The sequence below is a fragment of the Berghia stephanieae genome, chromosome 1 (assembly GCF_034508935.2).
Source record: "Berghia stephanieae isolate SIO BIC M18660-M18661 chromosome 1, UCSD_Bste_1.3, whole genome shotgun sequence".
Taxonomy (NCBI): domain Eukaryota; kingdom Metazoa; phylum Mollusca; class Gastropoda; order Nudibranchia; family Aeolidiidae; genus Berghia; species Berghia stephanieae.
The window spans coordinates 23186300-23208251 of record NC_088360.1 but is presented as its reverse complement, the minus strand read 5'-3'; the positions used below and the strand labels follow the sequence as shown (position 1 = coordinate 23208251).

The following is a 21952-nucleotide window of genomic DNA, read 5'->3' as shown; positions in this document are numbered from 1 at the left end:
GTTAAACCATGATGCCAGTTACTTATTAATTTACATAACAACAAACATTTACCATGTTCATGCAATCTAGATATTGTATCAGGTATTTGGTTCAGACTCCCAGATACATGTATCGCTCTAACCGTTATATTGAGTCGTGCACATTTGAAGGCATATTTTCTAAGTAAAGAATTAATATAACTATTTCTACACCAGCCTCTGTTTAAGACACATTTTGTAACCATGCTATCTGTATGCACCACTACTGTTTTACCAGCCCATAAATGCGCCCACGTGTCAAATGAGTTAACTACTGCACAAATCTCCTTGTAATTAATGTGAAGCGATGATGCCGCAGGCTGGTCGCAATCAAATACTAAATAGCGCCAAGAGCCAGACCAAAAGGCACCGGCGGCGATATTGCTTGCATCCACATGGACGTGTTCAGGCGCTGATTCATTATAATATACTATCCCATTAAACACACTTAAAAATGAAATCCACCATTGTAATTCAAGATGAAATGAATATGACAAAATTATTTTATGCTGCTGCTGCTTTAGAGGCTTAATTATGTCCAGGACACGACGTAGGAAAAATCTCCCTCCACGAATTGCCTGGCATGCGTAGTTCAATGAGCCTGCGAGACTCTGTAGCTGCTGTTTGCTGGCACGTTTTTTATTTTTGAATGCATTGAGCTGCTGCTTTAAACGAATTATTTTTTCCTCGCCTAATTCGACAGTGCTGTTAGAAGTATTGATTGTTAATCCGAGAAACTGAATGTTTTGGGTCGGTCCCACAACTTTATTATAACTAATATAAAATCCAAGTTCACGAAGTAGCTGCATAAGTGTAAGCATCCAATATTTACATTCCTCATACGTTGGGGTAGTGATAAAGAAATCATCTAAATAAGCTACAACCCCATTGCATCCTTTACGATTCATGATTCGTTTAATAGCTTGCGATAAGCGGTGAAAATGTCCTGGACCTTTATTGCTACCAAATGGTAACCTAGAATCAAATAGGAAGGTGGGGTGACTGTCACCCTCAAACGTCCAATGAATACCAGTGGCTACGTAATTTTCTGGATGGATAGGCACTGATCTATAAGCTGCTTGGAGGTCGATTTTTGCACAGTAGAAAAATGGTTTGGCTAATTTGCATGCATCACGAACGGTTTGAAATTTGGTGCTTTCTGGTAGAGAATAATCATTCATAGCTTCTCCTACTGGTCTACTGCCGTCATGAATTAGTCGAATATTTCCATCCTCTTTCGGGATTGCAGCAAGAGCACTAGTAACTGTTGGCTGTTTAGATTCTACAACATAATGACCTTGAGCTATTTGATTCTTTAATTCTTTCTCCACTAATGTTTTAAAACGAAAGGAAGAATAATGGTTATTTTCTATCACATTTTTTAGTTGACTATCTTTTTCAATAATTCGAAATCCATGCTCTACTCCGTCTAAAATGAAATCTTTATTTTTATCACACTCTAACATTTTCCTCCAGGAATTTAATTTACTACTAATGGAAGCTTTATTACCTAAAAATTCACATTGGTGGGGATTGATAGGAGGAAAGGGGCTTAACGCTAATGGGCTTTCCTCACTACTATTTGTCTGCTGCTGTGTATCCTATGCTGAATTGACACCCACATGGTGATCTCTGCCTCCATGCTCTCGACTGCCACACAAGCTACACACGTGGTTAAATCTGCATGTTGTGCCATATGTACAGGCACCTCTGTTGAATTGTCGACAGACCTCCTTGTTGCTGAACTGAATGGTATTGGGTCCACGAGACGATTCCCAGTGTTTTTTTGTCGTTTGAGGAGTGCGATCACGAAGCACTACTGTCGCCAGGTGAGGGGCGTCTGTCCCCCATATGAAGTTGTCCACTGACTGTCGCTGACGATATTCGTCGTCGAAGATGAGAACTGACTGCCATGTGTATCTCATGGCAAGTTCACCCACCATCTCTGTGTATTTGATGTATTGATGTACATCAAAATTCGGCGATAATCCTATCAACTTAGCCAAAATCCTTGCATTTGCTGCTATCCACATGGCTGGCGAAACCTTGTCTAGTTTCACTTTTGCGTTTATGCGAAGGCTAACACTCTCTGTGATGTTAACTTCCTCGTCGGTAACCAGCGAGGGAGAAATAAAATCAACAATTTTAAAGTAGGTACTCCTACCTGAGACACTCGACTCTTCAGAAGGTTTGATTCTTACAGCACCAAGGAGGCTAGATAGGCCTCCATCATCATTCGATGACGCACACATAGGTCCCTTGTTAGAAGACATTGCAGGTTTTTGACTGCCATCTTTAGAATGGCTTTGTGTCCTTTTTTAATATCTAATTCACCAATATCGCTGTCCGTGGCACAAAGAAGGGCTGCCAAACTGTCGAACCCCTCTTCAACCAAAACATTAGCAACTCCATTTGGAAAGTCTTTAGCGAAATCAACAAATGTAAAATCCATGGCAATTATAAAGTAATAAAGATTGAAGAAGAAATTAAACAATGTAAGAAAAAATTGATGCTGCTGCTGCTGCTATATTACAAATGATACCTAATGCAATTCTCACCTACTGTCTAACACCCTTTCTTTCTCCCATCCCGCCCCATCCCTCCAATTCAACACTGTTGTCCTCACTTTCAACCCCCATCCTTCACACATACCGACACACACATACGCACACACACACACACACACACACACACACATACTCACACACACACACATATTTGCCCACCTACCCACCCTGTACCCATCCAAGATGAATGACTATTATTATCATAGTATGTATCAAGTATCTCATTCATCCCCCCCAATCCTCGCCCACCCACCCACCTACACCAGCTTACATTGCCGTTTAAATTAACATTATCCTCATTCTGTCGTCTAAGCCACACTTATTTTCATTTTTGCCAAGCAAATACAAATGAAAATGATTTTTAGGCATAAAGTAAAAATGCTATTTGTCAAAATCGAAGCTGTAATTGACAATTATATTATAGTTTTAATATGGAGTTTGATCTCTGTAGCCCTCTTTTAGAAGAATTGACCAGAAGCTATCGTCAAAGGTGGCAATTCTGGGTGGGGTTCCTGACCTCCCATAGTGGGCAGGGGGATACATTCTGTGTCTTCTCTCCCTTTATATCTGTTTTCCAACATGCTTTATTTCTGTCTTTGTCTTGGAATGAGATTACTTGATTTTGTCCTGGACCTGGTTGGAGTCCTGGCTGGGAGGGAAACAGTCAAATGCATAGTTATTGTTTTGGGAGATGATATTTTTTTCCTTGTAATTGTAAATCATCTCTCTGTTATGTATTATTATATTTGTTATTTTCAATGTAGAATGTAAGCATTTGAGTGTGTTCCTCTTTGTTGGATTTTGTGCTTGTGTCCGGATGAGACTTATAGGTGATCTCAAACTAAGTACATTGGTGGTATGCTCTTGGAATCTAAATCTGATCCCTATTTGTTCTCAGTTCCCCTATGTCTTACTTTTTCTTGGGTGCTTTAATTGTAATTTTAGAACTTTTTACTATCCCATTTTCTTCCTTTTTACTGGCGCTGATATAACCTAAATGTGTTGCAAGCGGAGTAAAACCCTTAAAAACAAAAAACAAACAAATCTGGCAATTGGAATATTAATGTGTACCAATCAAGTAGCGTCGACTGCATGTGAGAATAGTGGAGAGAATGGATATCATTGTATGGATGAATTAGGGTAATGATGAAGTATGCTATGTTCACTTGATTCGTCACTGTTTAAGATTATTTCCAAATCACTTAATATGCATAGATTTTAAAAAAATATGTTTTACAATAATATATTGAAACAATTGATGTACTTATATAATGTAATGATGTATATTTGTGACTCACCATGTCAATGTAGTATTATGTCAGAATGAACAAGATGAGGAATATTGAAGACAGTCAAAATGATTAGAAATTTATTGAAATGTTGAAAATCAAACTCATTCCGATCATTCCGAAGGCATTTATTTTAACTCAAATGTCATAAGTTATATATAATCTTCAGTTCTAAGCATCGGGTCTACCCTGACATAATACCATTTTGAGATGATTGGTTACTTTTGTCTCTATCTCTCTGTCTGTCTCATTTTTATAATATTATTTAGAAAAGAATACGATCTGACCACCTTTTGTCATCTCTCATTGACTGTCATTTCATTATAAACTAAAATCATAAATGTCAGGTTATTCTCTTTCCACTCAAGCTTCAGTCTACGATTGTCCTTGTAATCAAGGTTCCTGGGTAGGGTTCCTGACCTCCCATAGCGGGCAGGGAGGTACATTATGTGTCTCCTATCCCCTTATATCTGTTTTCCACTATGCTTTCTGTCTTTGTCTTGGAATGAGGTTACTTGATGTTGTCCTGGCCCTGGCCGGAGTCCTAACTGGGAGGGAAACAGTCAAATGTATCGTTATTGTTGATATTTTTTTCCTTGTAAATCATCTCTCTGTTATGTATTATTATATGTGTTGAATGTATAATGTAAGCATTTGAGTGTATTCCTCTGTTGGATTTTGTGCTTGTGTCCGGATGAGACTTATTGGTGATCTCAAACTAAGTACATTGATGGTTTGCTCTTGGAATCTACATCTGATCCCTATTTGTTCTCAGTCCCCCTTTGTCTTACTTTCTCTTGGGTGCTTTAATTGTAATTCTAGAACTTTTTACTATCCAATTTTCTTCCTTTTTACTGGCGCTGATATAACCTAAATGTGTTGCAAGCGCCGTAAAACACTTAAAAACAAAACAAAACAATCTCTCTCTCTCTCTCTCTCTCTCTCTCTCTCTCTCTCTCTCTCCCTCTCTCTCTCTCTCTCTCTCTCTCTCTCTGTCTGTCTCATTTTTATAATATTATTTAGAAAAGAATACAATCTGACCACCTTTTGTCATCTCTCATTGACTGTCATTTCATTATAAACTAAAATGATAAATGTCAGGTTATTCTCTTTCCACTCAAGCTTCGGTCTATGATTGTCCTTGTAATCAAAGTTAGCTGGTGATGTCCCCGGGATGATACATCCTACACTGGTCCACGCCCGTGCTATCTCCTAAATTTCCTGCTGTATCATTTGTCTTTTTCTTGGAAGTTTTGTGTCCTTGTTGTTGAATGGGTTCATAATTAGATTTCGCGTTGGTGTGGGTGTGTTTATCTTTTTTCTTTACAGACATGACATTTTTCCTCCTTGTTGGGGGATCCTGACCTCCCATAGCGGGCAGGGAGGTACATACTGTGTCTTCTATCCCCTTATATCTGTTTTCCAACATGCTTTCTGTCTTTGTCTTGGAATGAGATTACTTGGTTTTGTCCTGGCTCTGGCCGGAGTCCTAGCTGGGAGGGAAACAGTCAAATGCATAGTTATTGTTTTGGGAGATGATATTTTTTTCCTTGTAAATCATCTCTCTGTTATGTATTATTATTTTTATTTTGAATGTATAATGTAAGCATTTGAGTGTATTCCTCTTTGTTGGATTTTGTGCTTGTGTTGGGTGAGACTTGTAGGTGATTTCAAACTAAGTACATTGGTGGTATGCTCTTGGAATCTACATCTGATCCCTATTTGTTCTCAGTTCCCCTTTGTCTTACTTTTTCTTGGGTGCTTTAATTGTAATTCTAGAACTTTTTACTATCCCATTTTTCCTTTTTACTGGCGCTGATATAACCTAAATGTGTTGCAAGCGCCGTAAAACCCTTAAAAACAAACAAAAACAAAACATTTCCTCCTTGTTTAAGTTGTTTGTTTTAAGATAAGATAAGATTAGATAAACCTTATTAATCCAACTGTAAGCATATTATGAGTGTTTCCCATCTGGTGAAATTCCTGCTAAGATAAGCTAAGATAAGATAAACTTTATTAATCCAACTGAACTGTAAGCATATGAGTGTTTCCCATCTGGTGAAATTCCTGCTAAGATAAGCTAAGATAAGATAAACTTTATTAATCCAACTGTAAGCATATGAGTGTTTCCCGTCTGGTGAAATTCCTGCTAAGATAAGCTAAGATAAGATAAACTTTATTAATCCAACTGTAAGCATATGAGTGTTTCCCATCTGGTGAAATTCCTGCTAAGATAAGATAAACTTTATTAATCCAACTGTAAGCATATGAGTGTTTCCCATCTGGTGAAATTCCTGCTAAGATAAGCTAAGATAAGATAAACTGTATTAATCCAACTGTAAGCATATGAGTGTTTCCCATCTGGTGAAATTCCTGCTAAGATAAGATAAACTTTATTAATCCAACTGTAAGCATATGAGTGTTTCCCATCTGGTGAAATTCCTGCGTTTGTATTTCTTGGTTGGACTTTGCTGTGGTCTCAGACAAGAAATGAGTAAACATCGCACCTTGATTTAAATCTGTTAGCTGGTTGAACTAGTCCCTTTTGTCTTCCTTTTTTCTTGAAGTATTTAAACTTTTTAAAAGAATGTTTGACAAACTATCCCTTCCACATGCTCTTTTAATGAATTCTGAAATGACCTTAAAGTGTGATAAGTGTTGTAAAACCCCTAAATACGCAAAGGAAATAAGCGGGACTGAAAGTCAGTCATCTTGGGTAGGTTCCTGACCTCCCATAGCGGGCAGGGAGGTACATACTATGTCTTCTATCCCCTTATGTCTGTTTTCCAACATGCTTTCTGTCTTTGTCTTGGAATGAGATTACTTGGTTTTGTCCTGGCCCTGGCCGGATACCTTGGCTGGGAGGGAAACAGTCAACTGTATAGTTAGTTTTGGGAGATTATATTTTTTTCCTTGTAAATCATCTCTATGCACTCTATATTGTTTTATTTATGTATTATACATGATTTGAAAACATTTGAGTGTATTCCTCTTAGTGGGGACCTGTGCTTGTGACTTTTAGGTGATCTCAATTAAGTACACTGATAGTGTGCTCTTGGAATCTACATCTGTTCCCTATTTGAACCAATTCCCCTTTGTCTGCCTTATTCTTAGATGCTTTAATTGTAATTCTAGAACTTTTTACTATCCCATTATTTCCCTTTTTACTGGCGCTGATATAACCTTAATGTGTTGCAAGCGCCGTAAAACCCTCAAAAAAAAAAAAAAAAAAGGCAGTCTTTGTATTATATTTAAGTTATTGTATTCTAAATTGTATTTTAGGTGCTATTGTTAATATGAATTAGTAAAAGTGAAATATTTGGATTTTTTTGTTTGTTTCCGTACTTGTTTCCAAGCGTTTCCTTGTTGTTGAATAGGAGTTCCTTTGTAGATGTTGTCCAAATTGTTTTGTGTCATCCATGGTTACTGCCAGGCAATGTAGACTTTCAATAGCTTTGGGTTCCTTTTATACTGGGCTCCCCCCTCCCCCCCCCCCCCCCCCCCCCCCACACACACACTACTTAAAAATGGTCACATGCCAAGTGTCAGAGACAACAAAGTTGTACTTGTCACTGTATGACTGGATAAGTAATTAGTTTCCATGAATAAAAACACTTTTATAAAGTTGTTAGAAATTTTATCGCCAATGAATAGAGTGGTCTCCAATGAATAGAGCGGTCTCCAATGAATAGAGTGGTCTCCATTGAATAGAGTGGTCTCCAATGAATAGAGTGGTCTCCAATGAATAGAGTGGTCTCCAATGAATAGAGTGGTCTCCAATGAATAGAGTGGTCTCCAATGAATAGAGTGGTCTCCATTGAATAGAGTGGTCTCCAATGAATAGAGTGGTGTCCAATGAATAGATAGGTCTCCAATGAATAGAGTGGTCTCCAATGAATAGAGAGTGGTCTCCAATGAATAGAGTGGTCACCAATGAATAGAGTGGTCGCAATGAATAGAGTGGTCTCCAATGAATAGATAGGTCTCCAATGAATAGAGTGGTCTCCAATGAATAGAGTGGTCTCCAATGAATAGAGTGGCCACAAGTGAATAGTCGCCAATGAATAGAGTGGTCTCCAATGAATAGAATGGTCTCCAATGAATAGAGTGGTCTCCAATGAATAGAGTGGTCTCCAATGAATAGAGTGGTCGCCAATGAATAGAGTGGTCTCCATTGAATAGAGTGGTCGTAAACTTTTCTCCACAATTCAAATCAACCTCCTATTTTATATTGGAAATGTATTTCGTGTATTTTTAGCCGTATAACCTTGATTCATGCGTTGCTGTTGTTGAAATTTTTATCAAGTATGTATTTATTAGTATTTGAATTGTCTTCCTTGTATGAATATTTCATTATTGTATAGAGATTTATTGACGGATACAATTCCATGTATGAACGCTAGTCAATGATGCTGTCCAATGACAGAACACTTTTCCGTGACTTCTCCATGAAGTCTCAGAGAGGTTACTTGCTGTGTTTTCTATCCCTCTTCACATTGTTCTCGTCTTTGTTGCAGACTTATATTGCTTGGTTTTTTCCTGGTCCCGCATGGGATCCTTAGCTGGGAGGGAAGCAGTTCCTTTTCTTGAGTAACTATATTTTTTCTCCTTGTTAATCATCTATGTGTAATGTACTTTTATATTATTAGTTATTAGTTTTGAATATATTGTACTTTGTAAACATTTGAGTGTCTGGGTGGGGTTCCTGACCTCCCATAGTGGGCAGGGAGGTACTTACTGTGTCTTCTATCCCCCTATATCTGTTTTCCAACTTACTTTCTGTCTTTGTCTTGGAATGAGATTACTTGGGTTTTGTCCTGGCCCCGGCATGTTGGCCTTACTGAGAGGAAAACAGTCAAATGCATAGTTATGTTATTTTTTTCCTTGTAAATCATATCTCTGTTATATATTATTATTTATGTTATTTTTAATGTATAATGACATGTAAGCATTTGAGTGTATTCCTCTTTGTTGGATCTTGTGCTTGTGTCTAGGTGAGACTTATAGGTGATCCCAGACTAAGTACATTGATGGTATGCGCTTGGAATATACATCTGATCCCTATTTGTTCCCAGTTCCCCTTTGTCTTGCTTTCTCTTGGGTGCTTTAATTGTAATTCTAGAACTTTCTACTATTCCATTTTCTTCCATTTACTGGCGCTGATATAACCTAAATGTGTTGCAAGCGCCTTAAAACCCTTAAAAACAAAACAAAACAAAACATTTGGGTGTATGCCTCATTGCGGGATCCTTACCTTGTGCTTAGCTGGGACTTGTGGGTAATGTACAAAACAAAACATTTGGGTGTATGCCTCATTGCGGGATCCTTACCTTGTGCTTAGCTGGGACTTGTGGGTAATGTCAAAATAAACATATTGTTGGATTGCTCGTGGAGTCTTGAGTTCTCTATTTGAACCAGTCACCTCTGGCTCGCTTTTCCTTTGGTGCTTTAAACTTCAGATCTACAACTTTTCTTCTATCATCTTCCTTTTTGCTGGTGCTGAAATGACCAAATAGCATCCCAAGCGCCTTAAAACCCCTTATTAAAAAAAAAAAAAAAAAAAAAAAAAAAAACATAAGACGAGTCGTCAAGTTTGGGGAGAGGGTAATTTTAATCTCAATATGGGATGAGGTCTTTTTACCTGCCATGGAGGGCTGGTCAGGTCTCTCTTGCTGTGTCTTATATCCTCCTTTATCAATTTTTCTATTTCATGTTGCATTCTGTCTATGCTCTGGTATGAGAATCCACTTGGTCTTGTCATAGCCCTGGCAAGGATAACTAGCTGAGAGGGAGACAGTCAATTGTTTCATTCCTATTCTAGATGTTATTTGTCATATAAAGCATTGCTCTGATATGTACCTTTAGTTTTGATGTATTTTGTATTCGAGTGTATCTCTCTCAACAATATCCAGTGTATGTGTATGGGTGGTACTTTTAGGTGGTCTCAAATTAGACACACAGATTGTTCTTCGAATCTACTTTTGTTTTGTGCTTTTAAATGTTAATCTATCATGTTTTGACTATCCCATCAATCCCGTCTTCAATTGCACTTGAATGACCTAAGAAGTGTCGCAAGTACTGTAAGACCCTAAAAAGAATGTCTCTTTATCTATATGAAGTCATAGATTCCATGCCAAAACAATGACATTGGTGTGTCATCTTCCCACTGAATTGTTATCATTACGCGTGTTTAACTTCGATTGTTGTGTCACTGTCATATGGACAAGTAAAACGGTGAGGGTTCTAGAAGTCATAGATTCCATGCCAAAACAATGACATTGGTGTGTCATCATCCCACTGAATAGTTATCATAAGGCGTGTTTAACTTCGATTGTTGTGTCACTGTCATATGGACAAGTAAATCGGTGAGGGCTTTTGAAGTCATAGATTCCATGCCAAAACATAAAATTGTTGTGTCTTCTTCCCACTGAATTGTTATCATTAGGCATGTTTAACTTCGATTGTTGTGTCACTGTCATATGGACAAGTAAAACGGTGAGGGTTCTAGAAGTCATAGATTCCATGCCAAAACAATGACATTGGTGTGTCATCTTCCCACTGAATTGTTATCATTAGGCGTGTTTAACTTCGATTGTTGTGTCACTGTCATATGGACAAGTAAATCGGTGAGGGCTTTTGAAGTCTTGCAAACTAGGACATATCATAATCTTTGCATAGAACATATTTTCAACCTGCATCTTGTCTACGGTTAATGTTAACTGTCCTTTTCTATGCACTTATTTGTCCAATTGTTCATATACAGTCACTTCCAAAAGTAAGTTCCACAAGAGGAATTTGAATTTAAGTAATTGAAATGTAATCAATTTATCACGATATATTTTCGATTAGAAAGGTAAAAAACATTTCCTTTACAATGAACATTATTACAATAACAGAAAATAGAATCACAAAAATACAGCACCTTTTAAAAACGGGCTTAATTTTTCGGGCATTGCAACAATGTTTGTGGTAGTATTCATGGTGTATTTGCCATGTGCTTTCTTCAGTATCTTTATATCTAATCTTTAGCGTTGGAAGCAGTCAAGTTCTGAATGGGGATCCTGACCTCCCATAGCCTGCAGGGAGGTACATACTGTGTCTTCTATCCCCTTATATCTGTTTTCCAACATGCTGTCTTTGTCTTGGAATGAGATAACTTGTTTTTTTCCTGGCCCTGGTCAGAGTCCTGGCTGGGAGGGAAACAGTCAAATGCATGGTTATTGTTTTGGGAGATGATATTTTTTTCCTTGTAAATCATCTCTCTATTATGTATTATTATATTTGTTATTTTTAATGTGTAATGTAAGCTTTTGAGTGTATTCCTCTTTGTTGGATTTTGTGCATGTGTCCGGAAGAGACTTATAGGTGATCTCAAACTAAGTACATTGGTGGTATGCTCTTGGATTCTACATCTGATCCCTATTTGTTCTCAATTCCCCTTTGTCTTACTTTTTCTTGGGTGCTTTAATTGTAATTATAGAACTTTTTACTATCCCATTTTCTTACTTTTTACTGGCGCTGATATGACCTAAATGTGTTGCAAGCGCCGTAAAACCCTTAAAAACAATTAAAAACAAATTCTTCAGTATCTTTATATCTTGAGTGTTGGAAGCAGTCAAGCTGGACAGATAATCTTCATTCCACAGGTCTGTTAGTGGCTGGATCAATGATTCGATGTCTCTTGGGCTTTCCCCGTGATTCTTATTGTATTTAATAAAAACTCCACACGTGCTCAAGTGGCTTTAGGTCAGGACTAATCACTGGCCAATTCATTGTGTAAATACGATACTCTTGTCAAAACAGTTTAGTAACATATGTTCTATGAAGTGGGGCATTATCAAGTACGAATACATTCACTTTATTGTTAGAATTTGTAATAAAAGGAACAACGTGTTGTTCAAGAAGTTGAGCTATGTACTCATAAGCACACATTCTTCCTTCAATTCGAACCAAAGGTGTTTTGTGTCCGGCTACAATTCCTTCCCACGCCATGACAAAACCATAACCTATGCGTCCTTGATTGAATCGATTTCAAATTGAGCTCAGGACTGTTAAGCTAATGTCTAGTCGTTCATGGTGGCGAGCCCTCAATCGTCTGGGTATTTTGTGATTGGCAGTAAGTATGGGATATATAGCTGGCCTTCATACTTTCAAACCAACGTCATGTAAACGGCGATGTACAGTTTGTGAATGGATGCCATGCTCTATTGCAGAAGAACTAGCTGTTTTGAATGGTCTTTGTTCATATTTGGTAATGATCGAAGAACTAGCTGTTTTGAATGGTCTTTGTCCATGTTTGGTAATGATCGCATGATTAACATCTTTGATGGTAATTCTTGAATGACCAGATCTATGCTTATCTTTATCAGAAACAGTTTCCTTAAATTCTTTGACAATTTTAGATAGAGCTCTTATTAAAATATTATTAAAAGTTTTACCCACTAAATGAAATGTTTCTTACCTGAATTCGACCAATTAATCGGCATCTCTCCTCAACAGTCAGTCTTAGTCATTTTTGGTGTGGTTATTTGAATGCTTTAAAATTGATAGTAATTTGCCTGGTAAAGATTTGAATTGGATTAAACAGCAGAAGTCATTGTGACGTCATATCAAAAGAATGCGTTTTCAAATGGTGTTGGGTCGGTTACCTCATATCAGTTTGCACCATTTGGTAAGAAACAAAAAAACCTAACTTTCGTTAAAATTTAAAATATTGTGTTTTGTTTTAGTTGGCAATTTTTCAATACCTGGTTTTGCAAAAAAAAAAAAATGCTATAGGTACTCTGTTAGAAGATTGCACCAAATTGCTCCAAACAATGAGCACTTAGAAGGGAATTTTCTCAGCTTTCAAACCGTTTATGAATATTTTATATCAGTCTTTTATGCCCATTTGAAGAAGTGGAACTTACTTTTGAAATTGACTGGTTAACTACAACTTACAAAAGAAAAAAAGGAAAGAAAAAAATGTATTGAAATTGTATTGTAAACAAAAAAAAAAACACACACACACACACAGACAACAACAAAAAACCCAAACATATTAACTATTATCAAAAACTCTTGTTATATCATATATAATCTTAACTTAAAATATAAATATTTGATTTTAATTGTATGCACCGTTTGTGTGTGATTTATTGACACGAGATACTTAACGTTATCATAATAAAATGAATTCTAGTCATCATTTATCAAGGTGCTTGATTGTTCAGGGTAAGACTTTCTAGTTCTTTTCACGTGTCATCAGGAGTGCATTTTACTGATTTTATTCCGCATTGTTGATTTATTCAGAGTTCTCGCTTTCATAGCGGGCAGGGAGATCCATACTGTGTCATCTATCCCCCTATATCTGTTTTCCAACATGCTTTCTGTCTTTGTCTTAGAATGAGGTTACTTGGTTTTATCCTGGCCCTGCTGGAGTCTTGGCTGGGAGGGAAACAGTCAAATGCATAGTTATTGCTTTGGGAGATCTTTTTTTCCTTGTAAATCATCTCTCTGTTATGTATTATTATATTTGTTACAATTTATACTGTAAATGTAAGCATTTGAGTGTATTCTCTTAGTGGGGGCCGTGCTTGTGTCTGGATAAGACTTTTAGATGATCTCAAACTAAGTACTTTGACGATGTGCTCTTGGAATCTACATCTGTTCCCTATTTGAACCAGTTCCCCTTTGTCTTACCTTTTCTTTTGTGCTTTAATTGTAATTGTAGAACTTTTTACTATCCCATTTTCTTCCTTTTTACTGGCGCTGATATGACCTTACTGTGTTGCAAGCGCCGTAAAACCCTTAAAAACAAAACAAAACAGAAATATCAGACTTGTGTTGAGTTTGTATGTTTTATTGATGAGAAAGGATACCTTATTTTAGGGTGCTGATGCCTACAATTTATATTTTTGACCAATTTTAACTTTAAATTCACATTTTCAGCATCTTGTTCGTTCCGACATAATACCATTTTGAGATTTTGTTTTCTGAGTTGCTTTCTGTCTTTGTTTTGGAATGGGATCACTTGGCTTTGTCCTGACCCTTGCCGGGTTCCTTGGCTTTGAGAGAAACAGTCATAAACAGTAGGAGATTTTTGGAAGATTATATTTTTTTTCCTTGTAGATCGTCTTTTCTTATGTATTATGATTTTTGTTTTGAATATATAATGACTTGTAAACATTTGAGTGTATTCCTCTTAGTGGGATCTTGTGCTCATGTGTGGATGAAACTTTTAGGTGATTAAAATACACTGATAGTATGCTCTTGGAATCGACATCTGATCCCTATTTGAACCATTCTCCTTAGTCCTCGGTAATTTAATTGTAATTCTAGAATTTTTTCTATCTTATTTTCTTCCTTTTTACTGGCACTAATATGACCTAAATGTGTTGCAAGCGCTATAAAACCCTTAAAAACAAACAAACTTCTGTTCTTTTCATTAATTCTTCATTTCTGATCTCAACTTTTCCAAGTCACTTTGACCATCTTTCGCAAACAGCTCCTGTGAAATGTGTTTAATTTATTTGTATCCTCTTTCTACATCTGCCAAATTTCATGTATAACATAACAGACAAGGACGATTGTGGTGTTGTAAATCTTCGTTTTTGTGTTGATGTTGTTTGACCGAATAAGATGTCCCATTTTTTCCCGAAGACTGGATTTGCTTTTCCTATTCATGTTCTAATCTCTTCACTTAAGCTGCCAGTGTTGCAAATTTAACTTCCTAAGTTTGTGAAAAACTCGGTTGTCTTGATTGTTTTAATATTCATGTTTGAGCTTTACCTATTCTCCTGGAGTTCACATAATTTCGCACTGTTTGGTTTTGAATAATAGCCGTATCATTTGTGTTTTTCAAGAAAGTCATTAGTAGGTGTTCGCTTGAGGTAGCCAGTATCGCAATATTGTCAGCAAATTCAAGGTCATAAATATAGGGGTCTCCGATTGGAATTCCATAGTTTTTCCCATCCGGATGAGTTGGGAGGTAGTCAATCTCGGGGGTCTCCAATTGGAATTCCATAGTTTTTCCCATCCTGATGAGTTGGGAGGTAGACAATCTCGGGGGTCTCCAATTGGAATTCCATAGTTTTTCCCATCCTGATGAGTTGGGAGGTAGACAATCTCGGGGGTCTCCAATTGGAATTCCATAGTTTTTCCCATCCTGATGAGTTGGGAGGTAGTCAATCTCGGGTGAACAGGAAAGGGGACAATAATATTATACAACCCTGTGTCTTCTTTTCAACTTGGTGTTTGACGGATGTGGGTGCTTTCATAATCAATTACATTTTACATAAGATATTTTTCACTTTTCAGCTCCACCAATATCGGTTTCAATTTACATATTGTTTGCTCAAAAGCAAAAAAAGTATTATTTGATGAATGTTTTTTGTGCATGATGTTTGTCCTGATTACAGATTATATTTTGGTAATTATTTATTTATACTCTCAGAAATATTTTTGAAATAGAAAAAGATCACAACATATTATGTTAATGACAATAATAGTATTTACATTCATTTTGTAAATTTGAGTTAAAATTGAATTTATTTGTGACCAACTCATCATTATCGTATTTCACTTACACATAGTATTGGTGTGTAACATATTGAATGAAGGCGAAAATAAATGGATGGAATATGTCTTATAAATATTTTATTAAAATATTTTTGATTTAAATAACCTTGCAAAATGTCCGTGTAAACAATTTGTTGAAACGAATTGTATTTGTATGCCCCGTGCTTTTTATTGCCATATGTGACCCTTCGTCTCAAAATGGTATTATGTCAGAACGAACCAGATGCTGAAAAGGTGAATTTAATGTTAAAATTGGTCAAAGATATAAATTGTTGGCATCAGCACCCTAAAATAAGGTATCCATTCTCATAAATAAAACATACAAACTCAACACAAGTCTGATATTTCTGGCTATAAATTCAATTTTCAACATCTTAACCATCCCGACTTAATACCGTTTTGAGCCGAAGGGTCACATATGATAATCATTTCAACAGTGGAATCCATGTATAACAGGTTTGAATATAAACAGGGACTCGGTTATGACAGGAGTTTTTAAAATCCCCGTGTTTATTTCTCTCTTTCTTTGCACATTGTAACATGAGCAACTGGTGTGCTCTTGGAATCTACATCTGTTCCCTATTTGAACCACTCACCTTTATCTTACTTTTTCCTCGTCCTTTTTATTGTACATCAAGAATCTTTTCACTATCCAATTTTTTTCCTTTTTACTGGCGCTGATATGACCTAAATGTGTTGCAAGCGCCGTTAAACCCTTAAAATAAAACAAAACAAAAACAGTTGTTGGTTTTGGAGCTCTTCTAGAGCTATTTTAGCAGATTAAGAAGATAACACTCTATACAGAACTTCAGTTTGTTTTTAAGGGTTTTACTGCACTTGCGACATTTAGGTCATTTCAGAGCCAGTAAAAAGGAAGAAAAAGGAACAGTAAAAAGTTATAGATTTACAATTAAAAGCGCACAAGAAAAGTAAGACAAAGGGAAATGGCACAAAAAGGGAACAGATTTAGATTCCAAGAGCACACTATCATTGTGCATGGTTTGAGATCATCTAAACGTCTCATACTGATAAAGCACAGGTCCACACTAAAAGGAGCACACTTGAATGTTTATAAATCATATGTTCAATAAAATAATACAAAACATAGCAGAGAGATGATTTACAAGGAAAAAAAATATCATCTCTCCAAACCATAACTTTACATTCGACTGTTTCCCTCCCAGCCAAGGACTTCGACCAGGGTAGGACAAAACTAAGTAATCTATTCCAAGACAAAGGCAGAAAGCAATTGGAAAACACAGATATAGGGATAGAAGACACAGTAAGTACTCCCTGCCCACTATGGTAGGTCAGGAACCCCAGCCAGAAGTTCAAACCCAGGACGTTTCATTTCGATGGCGAGTGTCATACCACACGACCACATAGCTTTATTTTCCGGCTTTTTAAATATAAAATATATAAGTCATTTTGAAACCATAAATCTTTTTAATAACAATAAAGTTTACAGCAGTAGTATAAATGTATGTAGGAATACGAAATATCAATGCCCAGTAGTATAAATGTACGTAGAAATACGTATTATCAATGCCCAGTAGTATAAATGTACGTAGGAATACGTAACATCAATGCCTGGTAGTATAAATGTACGTAGGAATACGTAACATCAATGCCCAGTAGTATAAATGTACGTAGAAATACGTAACATCTATGCCCAGTACTATAAATGTACGTAGGAATACGTAACATCAATGCCCAGTACTATAAATGTACGTAGGAATATGTAACATCAATGCCTAGTAGTATAAATGTACGTAGGGGGGGGGGGGGGGGTTGCTTGTGTTTTTGTCTCTTTACCAAGTTCATCATTATTCGAATTTTTACAACAAATTCGTGCCTAATTCATGTTTTGGTTTTTTGGAATTCATCATTGAAACTTTCAGATCGAAGAAATTTGACCTGACTTGGATGCTGATGTGAACAATTTAAGAATAATTTAAGACTTTCTCCGTCGACTTTGGCGGGAACTGTGGTAGCCATTTTGTTTCCAAATAGTTACGGTAAACAAAAAGTGACCTCATAGGAATTCCTGGAAGTGTGGTAGCTTAACATCAAAAGGATCGAGGCCCAACAAGAGGAGAGGCTGTAGAAGGTAGATTGAAAGAGAATCCTACTGATTGTTACGACAAAAGGTGAGAGAGGAGTGAGAAAGAGGGAAAGGAAGAGACAACAGGGAGAAAGAGAGCGAAAGTTGAGTGATAAAAAAAGATAAGGATAAGGATAGCCGACTAATCTGTAACTCTAATGCAGGACTTTAACTGTAACTGTTACATTACTAGCCATCAAGCAATATGAGTTCAGATAGAAGCAGCAAAACGTCCACGAGACAATCTAGAAAGGATTCGAGGAAAGAGGACACAAATTGTGGAAAGTGTGACAGAGATGTTGGGAAGAATGATCATGCATTAAAATGTGACATGTGTGAGCTGTGGCACCACACTTCTTGTGAAGGAGTTAGTGACTCACTATACAAAGCAATACAGGATGCAGAAGCCGACAAAACACAGGGCCTACACTGGTACTGCAAGAAATGTAATAGGTTTGCCAGTGGATTTATGTCAGGGCTACAGCGCCTATCGGCCAGACAAGACGCCCTAGAAGAAAATTTTGGCGCACTCGAAGCAAGAGTTTCAGAGAAACTTAAGGAGGTGGATGAATCAAACGAAGACCTAGGTAAGAAGGTGCAATCCTTGGAGGAGAGAGTAGTCAAACATCCTTCTGAATATGTAGAGCTAACAGTCAAAGAGGTGCAGGATAGGCAAGAAAGAAGGCTAAACATTATTTTCTACAATTTGGCCGAAAGCTCTGCCGAGGACCCAAAGCAGGTGAAAAGCGATGACCTCAGGACAGTGAGTGATATACTGGACCAAGTGGGCATTAAAGTTCCCTTTACCAATCCCACTCGCCTAGGAAAGAAGGAATCGACATCGGCAAGACCCCTCAGGATACAAACAACAAGTGAAGAAGATGCCACTAGAATCTTAAGGATCGGGAGGAAACTCAGGGAGATTGAAACTCTCAATACAATCTATGTAAACAAGGACAGGACCCCTTTAGAACGAGAGGAATGGAAGAAACTACTAGTAGAGCGGAAAGAGAAAAACCAAGAATCAAGAACAGAAGGCAAAGAGGAAAACTGGGTCATCCGCAACAACAGAGTTGTCCAAGGGAAGCCTCAGGTTCATCTCTAGCTCAGAAACCACTGGAGAACAGACAAATTGTACATAAACCTAATTTAAATTGTTATTCACCTGTAAATATTGTTAGAATTAACCAAAGTTTTGTTCGAGGTGGGTTAAGGATTTTATTAACTAATGTAGACGTAATAACCACAAAGATGCCCGATTTGCTGCAGCTTATTGAAGATCATGAACCTGACATTGTTGCCTTGACAGAAGTAAAACCGAAGTACAGTAAAACCACCCTCACAGAGGCAGAGATATGTATTGAGGGTTATCACACCCCAATTCATAATTTAGAAATGGATGGGAGAGGAATCTGTATATATTTTTCCACTAAACTTAGCGTGGCGGAATTCAAATGTACAAGTACACAATACTTTTCTGAATGTGTTTGGGCTAACGTTTCTCTTGGAGACAATCATAAACTTCTGTTTGGATGCATATATCGTAGTCCGTCAAGCACCTATGAAAATAATAGAAACCTGGAAAATATGTTACGTGCCATAGTAGATATGATCCCAGAGCGCCTAGTAATTGTTGGGGACTTTAATTATCCCCATATAAACTGGGAGGAATGTGCAGCTACAGTTGAAGGTTCAGACAGTGATTTATTTACAGAATGCCTCATGGACTGTTTCTTAACACAACATATCGAAAGACCAACACGATATAGGGGGGACCAACAACCATCAGTACTAGATTTAGTGTTAACATCCGAGGAGAATGTTGTGAATAACACCCAGTATCTGGCCCCAGTGGGCAGCAGTGATCATTGTACCATCATATTCGATTATACATGTCAAACACAGGCAATTGAAAGTAAAACCGTGAAGTACAAATATGACAAAGGGGACTACAGAGGAATGAGACAATATCTTGGTGGCATAGACTGGGCCCATACACTTAATGAATGCAGTGAGCAAGAGGATTGGGACACTTTCCAGAATATATTAGAATCCGCGATGAAGCAATACATACCTGTGCACAAGGCTAACGACACTAAAAGAAAGAGAAAAAGAAATCTACATATGAACAAAGAAGGGTTTAGACTTATCAAGACTAAAGACAGATCATGGCAAAGATACCTTCAGACCAGAAATAGCCTTGATTACAGGTTGTATTGTGACGCCAGAAATACACTGAGAAGTTACACAAGGAAGCTTAAGAGGGATTTTGAGGAGAGTATTTCAAATGAGATCCAAGAAAACCCAAAAGCCTTTTGGAAATACACCCAATCGAGAACAACAATAAGAAGCGGGGTAGGTGATCTGCGGGACAGTAATGGAGACCTGCAAAACGAGGACATTATAAAAGCAGAAATAATGAACAAATTCTTCTGTGGTGTATTTACACATGAGGACACTAACCATGTGCCAGCATTGGAGACAAGACATTACAGCGAGGCACTTGTCAGTATAGTTATAAAGAAAGAAGACATACTGAAAAATATTATGAAGCTTAACCCAGGCAAATCAGCAGGACCTGATGGACTCCACCCTCGAGTGCTAAGGGAAATTGCGAATGAAATTGCCACACCGCTTCAAATCATATTCACAACGTCGTTACACAACGGGAACTTGCCACAACAATGGAAACTTGGACAGGTTACTCCAATATTTAAAAAAGGTGATAGAAACACTCCTGGCAATTATCGACCTGTGAGTCTGACAGCAGTTCCGTGCAAAGTGATGGAGGCAATAATTAAGGAACATGTGATGGAGCATATGGTCACAAACAATCTGTTCTGTGATGAGCAACATGGCTTCGTGCCTCGGAGATCATGCATAACACAACTAATTACCTGCATTGATGAATGGACAGACGCCTTGGATAGGGGAGAACCGATGGATGTGATATACCTCGACTTTAAAAAGGCATTTGACACTGTACCCCATGAAAGGCTCATTCAAAAACTACACAGCTATGGCATCAGAGGAAAGATAAACGAATGGATATCTAACTTCCTGCACGACAGAAAACAGAGAGTCTCACTGAACGGGCACACATCACAGTGGTCGGATGTCACCAGCAACATTCCACAGGGGAGTGTTCTGGGTCCAGTATTATTCGTGGTATTGTTTGTTTTGTTTTTAAGGGTTTTACGGCGTTTGCAACACATTTAGGTTATATCAGCGCCAGTAAAAAGGAAGAAAATGGGATAGTAAAAAGTTATAGAATTACAATTAAAGCACCCAAGAAAAAGTAAGACAAAGGGGAACTGGGAACAAATAGGGATCAGATGTAGATTCCAAGAGCATACCACCAATGTACTTAGTTTGAGATCACCTACAAGTCTCATCCAGACACAAGCACAAAATCCAACAAAGAGGAACACACTCAAATGCTTTCATTATACATTCAAAATAAAAATAATAATACATAACTGAGAGATGATTTACAAGGAAAAAAATATCATCTCCCAAAACAATAACTATGCATTTGACTGCTTCCCTCCCAGCTAGGACTCCGGCCAGAGCCAGGACAAAACCAAGTAATCTCATTCCGAGACAAAGACAGAAAGCATGTTGGAAAACAGATATAAGGGGATAGAAGACACAGTATGTACCTCCCTGCCCACTATGGGAGTTATTCGTGGTACTCATCAATGATCTACCTGATGTTGTAAATAACGTGATCAGAATATTTGCTGACGATACAAAGTTGTTTGGACCTGTAAGAACAGAAAGTGACCGACATACTATACAAGATGATATCGACAAATTATCAGACTGGTCAGACAAGTGGCTGTTAAAGTTTAATGCAAGCAAATGCAGCGTAATGCATCTTGGTTACAAAAATCCAAAGCACACATACAGAATGAGAGACGATAACGGAGTGTACCAGCAGCTAGGGGAAACAGAAGTAGAAAAGGATTTAGGAGTGCATGTAGACAACAGACTATCCTTCCACCATCATGTCAACTGTGCAATAAATAGAGCAAACAGAACTCTCGGAATTATTAAAAGGACATTCACCAGCAGAAATAATTATATTATTAGGCGGCTCTACACTGCTCTGGTACAACCATCACTTGAATGGTAATGCACCGAGGATATCACAGCATGTCGGTGACATGGATAAAATTGAAAGGGTACAAAGGAGAGCAACGAAGCTTTGTTCAGATTTGAAGCATCTACCATATGAAGATAGACTGAGGCATCTCAAACTACCATCATTGTACTACAGAAGACAAAGAGGAGACATGATACAAGTATATAAGATAATAAACGAGAAAGATAGAGTAGATAGAGAGCAAATACTACCAGAGAGCACATTTAATAGAACGAGAGGACATAGCGACAAATTAAAAAAAAGACAG

General features: G+C 37.5%; 1 protein-coding gene across 1 annotated transcript; it reads right to left on the bottom strand.

Moving 5' to 3' along the window:
• Positions 1-57: 57 nt before the first annotated feature.
• LOC144964366 (uncharacterized) lies at positions 58-1484 on the bottom strand. The gene is made up of 2 exons (XM_078898573.1): positions 294-1484; positions 58-66 (listed from the first exon to the last, which is right to left on the bottom strand). Exons 1-2 carry the CDS (start codon positions 1482-1484, stop codon positions 58-60), a joined length of 1200 nt encoding a protein of 399 aa, XP_078754699.1.
• Between the last annotated feature and the right edge of the window lie 20468 nt (positions 1485-21952).